At 34.3% G+C, this 12,624-nt stretch overlaps 1 protein-coding gene across 2 annotated transcripts in view; it reads left to right on the top strand.

Moving 5' to 3' along the window:
- Window positions 1–12,624, top strand: part of PIK3C2G (phosphatidylinositol-4-phosphate 3-kinase catalytic subunit type 2 gamma) — a gene marked incomplete at its 5' end in the record, with an annotated part of 348,977 nt that overhangs the window by 137,508 nt on the left and 198,845 nt on the right. For both annotated transcript variants that reach the window (XM_081311198.1, XM_081311197.1), the window contains 2 exons: window positions 1,058–1,151; window positions 11,768–11,862. In XM_081311198.1, the coding sequence (XP_081167324.1) occupies window positions 1,058–1,151; window positions 11,768–11,862 (189 nt within the window). The remainder of the gene's footprint in view (window positions 1–1,057; window positions 1,152–11,767; window positions 11,863–12,624) is intronic.

The following is a 12,624-nucleotide window of genomic DNA, read 5'->3' on the forward strand; positions in this document are numbered from 1 at the left end:
TCAACTCTATAGATGCATAGTATTCATTTCATCCTTCAGTAACCTAATATCCTAAAAAGTACAGCTTCTTGGAGACTTTAAAGTTTTCTAACTTCAAAACTACTGGGAGCTAATCTTCAGAGTCTTCACCTGACTGGTTGAAAAACCTTCAGTTAATTCCCTACAAAAGCAGTTTAGGGCTTTGTTTATTTGTTTATTCATTTCTTTGCTTTTAAATGAGTACTAAGAGCAGTTTCTTGAAGTTTTAAATTATGCCTATTTTTTTCTGAAAACATGTTCATGTGAAATTAATTGTTCTTACCAAAGCCCTGGCTATATCTAATCATGTCAAGGCCATAGGTCAAGATCATCTCAAAGCAGCGTGGTACCAAAGTTATCTCCATGCACTTAGCTGTCGGTAGATAATTGCATCTAATTTCTGCTGGAGCAAGATGGCAACAATCTGAAGAGTCCATTTTAAAATAAAATTGTCTTTGGAATATGGTTTCAAATGTTAGATGCCTCACAAATTTGGTTTAATAAATATGTGACTAATCTTACTATTGTCATATAGAGTCTAAAAAGGAATAGGGCACAGTTAACTTCAAGAACTTCACAGTCTAGTAAGCTTTATCCTTATTATATTATGCTTATTTATGTATTATAAAGTACTTTAGATTTCTGGTTTTCATTAAGAGCTGGCTAAAGTCAGTTTTAAAATATTAGATCTTATTTTTAAGCATATAAACTATCAGATCTCCAACTGGTAATAGTTTAAACATTTCCATTCTTTTCAGAAAAGATTTCAGATATCCAATAATCCACATTTTATAGAGAGCTGGCAAGGATCTTACTTAAATTCACCTTTCTAAGTCTAGTCAAAAAGGCTTTCAATTATAGTCTACATGAGAGTCTAGAATATGGAAAATCACACTTATTGCTAGTGATCATTTTAATTTATGATGGGTTTATTATTTTACTCCATACACTGGGGGTAGAATACTTTCTCTGTTTCTACTGACATGTGTCATCTGTTTTTTCCTAGCCCGTCTTTGTAAACACGTGTACTATGTGTTAGTTTTCCAGATCAAGAAATTCGTAAAGTGGCAGTTCAACAATTAAACACCCTCTTGAATGATGAGCTACTGGAATATCTCCCACAGCTGGTTCAGGTAAGAACCACAAAATCGCTATAGGAATGCCAGGATTATAACTAATGATTCTATAAAAAGTTCCCAATGACTGCACCAATTTGCAGTCCCACCAGCAATGTATGAGTGTACCTTTTCCCCCACATCCCCACCAACATTTATTGTTGTTTGTCTTCATAATAGCTGCCATTCTGACTGGAATGAGATGATGTCTTAGAGGAGTTTTGATTTGCATTTCTCTAATTGCTAGAGATGCTGAACATTTTTTTATATATTTGTTGATTGATTGTATATCCTCTTCTGAGAAGTGTCTGTTCAGGTCCTTTGCCCATTTGTTGATTAGGTTATTTTTTTTTTTTTTTTTGGTGCTTAGCTTTTTGAGTTCTTTATATATCCTAGAGATAAGTGCTCTGATGTGTGAGGGATAAAAATTTGCTTCCAGGATGTAGGTTCTCTGTTCACCTCACAGATTGTTTCTTTTGCTGAGAAGAAACTTTTTAGTTTGATCCCATTCCATTTATTGATTCTTGGTTTTAATTCTTGTGCTATAGGAGTCATATTAAGGAAGTTGGGGCCTAATCCCACATGAAGATTAGGGCCTACCTATTCTTCTATTAGATGCAGAGTCTCTAATCAGTATGGAGATTCCTTGGAAAGCTGGGAAAGGAACCACAATTTGACCTAGCTATCCCTCTCCTTGGTCTACACCCAAAGGACTTAAAAACAGCATACTACAAGGACACAGCCACATCAATGTTTATAGCAGCACAATTCACAATAGCTAAACTGTGGAGCTAACCTAGATGTCCTTAAGTGAGTGAATAGATTAAAAAAATGTGGCATATATACACAATGGATTTTACTTAGCAATAAAAGAGAATAAAATTATGGTATTTGCAAGTAAATGGATGACTTTGGAGAAGATAATGATAAGTGAAGTTAGCCAATCCAAAAAAAAAAAAAAAAAAAAACAAATGCCAAATGTTTTCTCTGATATAAGGAAGTTGACTCATAGTGGGGTAGGGAGGGGGAGCATGGGAGGAATAGATGAATTCTAGATAGGGAAGAGGGGTGGGAGAGAAAGGGAGGGGACAGAGGATTACCAAGGATGGTGGAATGTGATAAACATCATTATCCAAAGTACATGTATGAAGACTTGAATTGGGTGTCAACATACTTTATATACAAAATGAGATATGAAAACTTGTGGTAAATATGTGTAATAAGAATTGTAATGCATTCCACTGTCATTTATTTTTAAAAAAACAATAAAAAAAGTTTCCAATGAATCAACAATAAAGAACTTAAAAGTGATATTGTAATTTAGTCAAAGAACTGAGTTATAGCTCATATGACAATGTGGACATTATTTAGTCAAAATTCATACTGCAACAAAAAAGGCATGTATAAAAGCCAAAATGGAATTTTTTAAAAAGTTATTTCATTTATTAATTAAAGCAGAGAAAAATATATTTATGATAAAATCTTTTCATAACTGTATGTGTAAAACATTAAATAAATGTTAGGTAAAAAACTATTTTTCTCATAATTTATGAGCTTCTTGAGGATTTTCAAGATGGCAGAGTACAGAAGGTTGCTTTCCAGGATGCTTCATGGTATGAAACTAAGGAAGAAGGCAGGCAGTTTCTCAGCAAGTGAGGTACTAGACACCTTTCTACCCTGTAAGCCTAGAGGGTAGAAACTCTGCTGCCTCACATAGATACTGTTGGATTGGTAGACACACAAGCAGCATGAACAAGCAAGGGAACAAACTGCCAAAAACAAACCAATGTACTTCAATAACAGAATCCATGGACACCACAGTGGAAGAAATGTCAGTGAAGGAGTTTATAATGTACATAGTTAAACTGATCTGCAAAGTAAAGGAAGGTATAAGGTATGAAATCAGAGACAATACGGGAAGTAAAAGATCACTTCAATAAAGAGAGATTTGGGTGAAAAAACACAAGCAGAAATCCTCAAAAATTTGGCATATATACACAATGGAATTTTACTAAGCAATAAAAGAGAATAAAATCATGGCATTTGCAGGTAAATGGATGGAGTTTGAGAATACAATGCTAATTGAAGTTAGCCAATCTCAAAATACCAAATGCCAAATGTTTTCTCTGATATAAGGAGGCTGATTCATAGTGGAGTAGGGAGGGGGATCATGGGAGAAATAGATGAATATAAGATATGGCAGAGGAGTGGGAGGGAAAGGGAGGAGCATGGTGTTAGAAATGATGGTGGAATGTGATGGACATTATTATCCAAAGTACATGCATGAAGACACAAATTGGTGAGAATATACTTTGTATGCAACCAGAGATATGAAAAATTATGCGCTATATGTGCAATATGAATTATAATGCATTCCACTGTAATATATAAATAAAAAAATTTTTTAAAATCCTCAAAATGAAAGAATTAATAAACCAAATTAAAAATTCAATCGAAAGCATCACCAACATATTAGATCACTTGGAAGACAAGAGTTTCAGGCAATGAAAACATATAATCTTGAAAGCAAAGTTGACCATGGAGAAAAGATGTAAAGTGACCATGAACAGAACTTCCAAGAAATATAGGATAACCTGAAAGACCAAATTGAAGATTTATTGGGCTAGATGAAGGTTCAGAGATACAAACAAAAGGAAGGTACAATCTTTTTGATGCAATAATATCAGAAAATTTCCCAAACCTAAAGAATGAAATGGAAAAGCAAATATAGAAGGCTTACAATACTCCAAATATACAAAATTACAACAGATCCACACCAAGGCACATTATTATGAAAATGCCTAATATGCAGAAAAAATGATACAATTTTAAAGGCCGCTAGAGAATAATGACAGCTAACATTTAGAGGAAAATCAATCCAGATCTCGGTTGTTTTCTCAACACAGGTTCAGAGCTGGGAGGTATTGGAATGATATATACTAAGATCTGAAAAAGAGTGGATGCGAGCCAAAAATGCTATACCCAGCAAAATTAAGCTTCAGAATTGATGATGAAATAAAAACTTTCCTAGATTAAAAAAAATGTGAAAAGTATTCACTAGAAATCCTGCACTGCAAAACATACTAAGATATTTCATGAAAAAGAAAGGAAAAATAAAGGTGAAAACTACCAATGCAAAAAAACTACACTAAAAGAAGAGTGAATCAATGGAGAAACTAATTCAAATTAAAAACCAGAAATAAATCAAAATGACATGGAATAAAAATCATATCTCAATGATAACATTGAATATAAATGGCATATGCTCATTAATCAAAACACATAGACTGAATATTGGATTAGAAAACAGGACTCAAAAATATGCTATTGCCAAGAGACTCACTGACAAAGACTTCTGCAGACTGAAAGTAAAAGAATAGAAAAAAACATGTCATTCACTGGATCTTGTAAACAAGCAGGGGTTTTTTCCTTGTATAGGTAAAATGGACTTTAAGCCAATATTAATCAGGAGGGACAAAAAAGACCATTCATATTGCTGAAGGGAATCATATATCAAGACATACAATTGTAAATATTTATGTTCCCAAAATTGGACCACCTAGGTGCATCAAACAAACCCTTCTCAATTTCAAGAATCAAGCACAATAACACTGGGTGACTTTAACACACCTCTCTCACTTCTGGATTGATCCAAACAAAAACTAAATAAAGAAGCTATAGAACTAAAAACTACAATTAATACTTTAGACTTAACAGACACATATAGAATATTGCATTCATCAATGTCTGAATACACTTTCTTCTCAGCAGCACATAGATCCTTCTTTAAAATAGAATATAACTTAGGCCACAAAGCAACTCTTAGCAAATACAAAAATAATATAAATAACACCTTTCATCCTACCAGATAATAATGGAATGACATCAGAAACCCACATAAAATAAAAAATAAAAACTACTTTCATGACTGGAGACTAAATAATATGCTATTAAATGATGAATTGATAGCAGAAGTAATCAAGGATTAAATAACAAAATACTTAGAGGTAAATTAGAATAACAATACAACATATCAAAATATCTAAGACACTATGAAGGCAGTGAAAACAGGAAAGTTAATTGTACTGAGCTCATGTATTAAAAGAATAGAAAGTCAATGAATAAATAACCCAACATTATATCTCAAAGCCCTAGAAAAAGGAAAACAAATCAACACCAAAGGCAGTAGAAGAGAGGAAACAATTAAAATCAGAGATGAAATTGAAACAAAAGAAACAATCCAAGGTATCAACAAAATAAAAAGTTGATTCTTTGAAAGAATCAATAACATTGATAAACTCTAAGCCAAACTAACAAAGAAAGAGAAAAAAACTCAAATTATTAAATTTGTGATGAAAAAGGAAATATCACAATGGACACTACTGAAATACAGATGATAACCAGAACCTATATTGACAATTTATACTCTAATAAAATAGAAATTGTGAAGACATCAACACATTTCTGGAGACATATTACCTACCCAGATTTAATCAGGAGGGCATAGGAAATTTAAACAGATGAATTTCAAGCAATGAAATTGAAGATATCATCAAAAGCCTATCAAGAAAGAAAAGCCCAGAACCAGATGGACTCTCAGCTGAGTTCTATCAGACCTTCAAAGAAGAACACACCAATCCTTCTAAAATTATTCCATGAAATAGAAAAGGAGGTAACCCTTTCAAACTCATTCTGTGAAGCTATTATCACCCTAATACCAAAATCAGACGAAGAAACATCAAGGAAAGAAAATTTCAAACCAATATCCTTGATGAACATAGATGTAAAAATTATTAATAAAATACTGGCAAATCACATACAAAAACATATTACAAAGATAGTGCACCACAATCAAGAGAGGTTCATCCAAAGGATGCAAGGTTGTTTCAACATATGGAAATCAATAAACATAATTCATCACATCAATAAAGATAAGAATCACATGATCATCTCAAGAGATGCAGAAAAGGCATTTGGTAAAATACAGCCTCCATTCATATTCAAAACACTAGAAAAACTAGGGATAGTAGGAACATACTTCAATATTGCAAAAGCTAAATATGCTAAATCCAAGGCTAACATATTCAAAATGGAGAAAAAAATTAAAATATTGCCTCTAAAAACTGGAACAAGACAGTGATGCCCTCTTTCACCACTTCTATTTAACATAGTCCTGGAAACTATAGCCAGAGCAATTAGACAAAAGAAAGAGATTAAAGGGATATTTGCGGGAAAAGAACTCAAATTATCACTATTTGCCAATGATATCATTCTATATTTAGAAGATCTGAAAAACTCCACCAGAAAACTCCTGGAACTCATAAACAAATTCATCAAAGTAGCAGTATGTAAAATTAAGACCCGTAAATCAATTGCATTCCCATGCATCAGTGATGAATCAACTGGAAGACAAATTAGGAAAACTATCCTATTCACAATAACCTCAAAGAAAATATATGGGAATCAATATAACAAAAAAAGGCGAAAGACCTCTACAATGAAAACTACAGAACACTAAAGAAAGAAATTGAAGAAAACCTTAGAAGATGGAAAGATCTCCCATGTACTTGGATAGGAAGATTTATTATTGTCAAAATGGCCTTACTACCAAAAGCGCTATACAGATTTAATGCAATTCCCATTAAGGTTCTGGTAACATTCTTCATAGAAATAGAAAAAGCAGTCATGAAATTCATTTGGAAAAATAAGAAGCCCATAATAGCCAAAGCAATCCTGAGCAAAAAGAGCGATGTTGGGTACATCGTAATACCAGATCTTAAGTCACACAACAGAACTATAGTAACAAAAACAGCATGATATTGGCACCAAAACAGACATGAAGACCAATGTTACAGAATGGAAGACAAATACAGTTATTTCATACTAGACAAAGGCACCATAAACATACATAGAAGAAAAGATAGCCTCTTCAACAAATGGTGCTGGGAAATAAAATGAAATTAGACTTCTATCTCTCACCCTGCACCAAACTCAAGTCTAAGTGGATCAAGGACCTTGGCATTGGACAAGAGACCCTTCACTTACTAGAAGCAAACGTAGGCCCAAATCTCAGTCATGTCAGCTTAGGTACTGAATTCTTCAATAAGACTCCTAAAGTACAAGAAGTAAAACCAAGAATCAGTAAGTAGTATCATATCACACTAAAAGTTTCTTCTCAGCAAAGGAAACAATCAAGAACATGAAAAGAGAGCCTTCAGAATGGGAGAGAATCTTTGCCACATGCACCTCAGAGAGAGCATTAATCTCCAAGGTATATAAACAACTCTGTAATGCTAAGAAACAACAAATAACCCAACCAATAAATGGCAAAGGAATTGAACACACACCACAGAAGAAGAAATGGTCAACTAATATATGAAAAAATGTTCAGTATCACTAGTAATTAGAGAAATGCAAATTAAAGCTACACTGAGATTTCATCTCACTTCAGTCAGAATGGCAGTTATCAAGAATCCAAGTAACAATAAATGTTGTCGAGGGTGTGGAGGGAAAGGTACATACGTTGCTGGTGGGACGGCAGATTGGTACAACCATTCTGAGAAGGGGTATGGAGATTCCTCAGAAAACTTGAAATGGAACCATCATTTAAAATAGTTATCTCACTTTTCAGCATATACCAAGAGGACTTAAAATCAGCATACTATAGTAACTCAGTCACATCAATATTTATAGCAGTTCAATTCACAAGAGTTAAACTATGGAACCAATCTAGGGACCCTTCGATATATAAATGGATAAAGAAAATGTGGTATGTATACACAATGGAATATTACTTAGCCATAAAGAAGAATGAAATTATGCCATTTGCTGGTAAATGGATGGAAGTAGAGGCAATCATGCTAAGTGAAATAAGTTGAATCCCCAAAACCAAAAGCCAAATATTCTCTCTGATATGTAAATGATGACTTAATCAAATCCCAAAACACCAAAGGCCAAATGTTCTCTCTGATATGTGAACGCTGACTTACAATAGGCTGGGAATGTGGGGAGAAGTGTAGTTTCACTGGAAAAAATGGCAGGAAGGAAGGAAGAATGGGAATGGGAAAGACAGTGCAATGAATCAGACATAAATTTCCTATGTTCCTATATGAATGACCAGTGTAACTCACATCATGTACAACTACAAAAATGGTAAATTATGCTCCATCTTATGTATGAAATGTCAAAATATACTCTAGTGTCATTTATAACTAAAAAGAACAAATTTTTAAAAACTATTGATGAGGAAAAAATAATTTATGAGCTTCTTGCCTTTCCCATGGAGAATTGTAAGATTGATTATAAATCTTATAGAAGTAATTTCTAATACCCAAATTCTGTTGCCAACTAGCACATTTTAGTCACATCAAATATTATACTATCAAATTCATTTTAGAAAAGAATATAAATTATGAGGAGATATGAGAAGAGTCTGACATATCTGAATATGATGAAAGATTAACAATTAAATTAAACATTTTACAATTGAGCATGTAAATGACTGAAAATACAAACTACACAAGATAAATCTTTTTCTAAGATGACTGTAAAGGTCGTTCTGCTTTGTTTACCAGGGATTGAACCCAGAGTCACTTAAACATTGAGCCACAAACTGAATTCTTTTTTATATTTTTTTTAGAGACAGGGTCTCTCTGAGTTGCTAGGGCCTCACTAAGTTGCTGAGGCTGGCTTTGAACACACATTCTCGTGCTTCAGCCTCCTGAACTACTGGGATTACAGGCATGCACCACCACACCCATCTGTTTGTATGTTTTTTTTTAAATGCAGATATTGTCCTATCTGGAGAGTTAGAAGTTATTTTAAATGCCAGGTGCCTCAGTTTTTGACCACTGATTTAAAAAAAAAAAAAAAAACTCTAAGAAAATGGAAAAGCATCTATAAATAAACTCTAGTCTAGTGCCATATTACTTTGCACATATACATGAACTTGTCCTGACTCCTCCTAAAGAGAGAGATCTGGTTTAGATATAGCTAAACCATATAGTTACACCTACCAATCTTCATAGTAGTGACTTCCCTCAACTTGCCAGTATAGTATTGATAAAAGAAAAAAAAAGTTTGAACTTGTTGATCACTATTCATCTCATGGCTCATGGGTAGGGGCTACATATCATTTCTAACCCAACTGAAAATAGTAAGTTCTTACTGAAGTACCTGTAGAGTAAACCCATTTGATGGCCCCATCATAACCAGTACAGTTGACACCAGAAGTTCTCTGAGAGCCACCCTCCTGCAAATCAAGTTTATAAGAAAACTGCTACACAGAATCCAACATAGCAAACACACAGAGGGTAAAATTAAATAAAGCTGCAACTGTGTCCTAATTAAAAGTAAAGTTTACAGCATGTTCTTGTTAAGGCGAGATTGCAATAAATCACCAGCTGGTGGTCCAGATCCACCAGCTGCTGGGCCAATGGGTAAGCTGCAAGTCTATAACCTTCAACCCCATCCCAGGGTTTGAGTCTAACTTTTATAGTTCAAAACCATATTAAAGTATAAGTGGCTGTTGCTATGATTCAAAACCATAAACAAATATCATGAGATCTAAAATCATAAGCAGAAATGTGAGAGGGCCAAAAAGTCCCTAGTGGAGTACAAGTTAAAGAATCGTTACTAAAATCGAGGCAATCAATCTCTGAGAGGGTACATTGTCCAAGAAAAACAGGAACTAAAGACAGAACACTTTTACATTGTCTAAGAATTGCCATTTTGTGTTGCCAAACATGCTCTGCTAAGCAACTGTGAATGGACACAGATGTGGGGCTTTCCACGGGAGAAGGATTTCTTACATGACATGAAGTCTCAGGGCAAAATGGAGTCTGTTTCATCATTGCCCATATAGGCTGGCCCATAACATTCTGAGATGGGAAGAAATATATGAGACTAGAAAATATAAACTGGGAAGAATTTCTTAATATTCACTGTAAAGTTTACCATATGACTTTCATGTTTCACCCTAATCTTGAAACTTTTCAACACATTAAGGTCTATCCCTGTTGACTATTTTCTGGAATCATGTTATTTTGTTATGGATTTCTAGGCTAAAATGATGAAGACTACATTCAAACAGGGAGAAAGAACTCTAAGACCACAGTGAAAACAGAAAGGTTCATAACTAGACATCAAGTAAGCCTCCTGAGCTACTAGAATTACAGGCATGCACCACCACACCCAGCTGTTTGTGTGTTTTTAAATGCAGATATTGTCCTGGAGAGTTAGATGTCAGATGTCAATATTAACTATAGGATGTAACTATGCAGGTAACTTCCAAACACAGAGTTCACAATAATGTGTTGTGCACCTGAGATGGGTGATACAGGATTTAGGGGAAATTGCATCAGTAGATAGTAAAGCAAGGAGTTTGTAAGCAAGGGAGGCAATCCAAGAGCTATAAATAGTTACTGTGTTTAAGAAGAAGTAATGGGAAGAAATTATAAGGCAAGCATAGAAGTAAATTCTGAGACATATCTCCTGCTCATATGCCCATATTATATGTTTACAACTAGGGCATAAACAAAATCCATGACCTAATCAGCAGGTAAGAAAGAAAAAACCCATGACTGCAGTTTAAGGCTAGTTAATGTTAATGTCTTTCTGCATTCAGACAGTGTTAGGAGGCTATGCAAATTTGTTGAGATCATCTTCAGCACTCTCACACCTCAGAAATTTATAACTTTTCCATCCTTGAGGGTATTTAGCATTTAAGGTGTTTCTTCAGGTGTGTGTGTGAATGAATATAGTACCCACTTTTTTCTGCTCTCTGTACTGTGGTATAAAACTTGGCTCAAACAGTGTGTGTGTGTGTGTGTGTGTGTGTGTGTGTGTGTGTGTGATGTGTATGTGTGTGTGAGAGAGAGAAGTGGGGAGGGAGACTTAAATGGCTTATTGAACAACTACAGATAGAAGCTTTGCCTCTCAAACAGGAATGAGCACTTTTGTGAAGAGAGAACTTGGTTTTCATTTTCACATACTGACTGCTGGGACAATGGTAGGGATTCAGGTCTAGTCGAGTTCCCACAGAAGGCAGGTACAGGTCTAAATTAGGTTCCTGAGGACATCTGGGGCTGCCATGGTTACCCATGTCTTTTATCAGATTGAATATACACATTAGAGAGCTGTTCACATGGAGACAAAAGAAAGGATTCGGGAATGTGTTATGGTAGTAACAATTAGCTTTGAAACTTGAAGCAAAACTTCAAGGTCTGCAGGTTAATACTGAAATGACAGTGATTTCTGTTGAGGCTTTGAGTGTTCAGTAATTTTATTTCCAAATGTGTAGAAATATCTATTTCTTAATAATACCATTTTTTATATTCCAGAGACACTGTTCATGATATTATTTTTTGTGCCAGAATTGGTGCCTCAGGGCATGATTGAACTCCACCAAGCACTTGCTCTTATTTATTATCCTATGATCCTAAAGCATAAATAAGGAAACAAGACTATGTAAACCCAAGTTGTGCTGTTATTAGTCATATACCAACTAAAAAGCATTCAGCATTTTATATAAATATATTATCAACACTTCATTGGAATGTTGTTTCCTCTAGTTTTGTCAAAGCTCCTTAGTCCCTCTGTATTCTGCTATAAAGTGGTTTTATTTCTTACTGCAGGCTGTCAAGTTTGAATGGAACCTTGAAAGTCCTTTGGTGGAACTCCTACTGCACCGCTCCTTGCAAAGCATCCAGGTGGCTCATCGTCTTTACTGGTAAGATTAATTAAAACAGGTTAGGGTGCCTTTTTAATTGTCAACTTTTCCGTGGAACAGTCATAGAAGATTTTTTTTTCTTTGTCATTGATGCAAACCTCAACTTAAAATTGAGCCAAGTTCAAAGTTATTTTTATTTGAGTATAATTTAAATATCATCGTTTTCAGAATGGACAATTGCTACCGTTAAACAACAAGTTAAACTCACTCAGAACTTTAATCTGTATGACCCCTTCCCTATAGTTTTAAATCACTAGTGTTTGTGGTAGTATCTACTCATTGAGGACTGCAATTTAACGCTAGCTGTAAGACTGTGAATGCCTTGGAAGAACTTATGTTTTGAAAGTATTTTCTGTGCAGTTTCATTTATAAACAATGGAATCTCATGGAAAATACACACTCTTTCTGCTGAAAATTCCTAGAACAGTCACTTTTTCTCAAGCATAAATTTAGAATACTGTTAGTGAGAAAACAAGAATTATTTAAGAGATATCAGAATTTCTCCCATTATCACCTACTCTTGATCTTATGGAACATGATGCTATTTGCATGCAATGTTTGTCTACTTTTGTTTTTATTACCTACAATATTTTCAAAATATTAATATTACAAATGTCAAAGACCTAGGGATGAAAATGGATCTTTCTTTTGTCCTCTTGAATGTATGACAGCTGTAATTTACTTGCTTCAGTTGCTACTTAAGAATGTTAATTAATAGGAAAACAGCAAGTCCACATCAGTTTGGAGTATCATGTTTTTCTG

Source organism: Spermophilus citellus (genome assembly GCF_964194105.1).
Source record: "Spermophilus citellus genome assembly, chromosome: 10".
Taxonomy (NCBI): domain Eukaryota; kingdom Metazoa; phylum Chordata; class Mammalia; order Rodentia; family Sciuridae; genus Spermophilus; species Spermophilus citellus.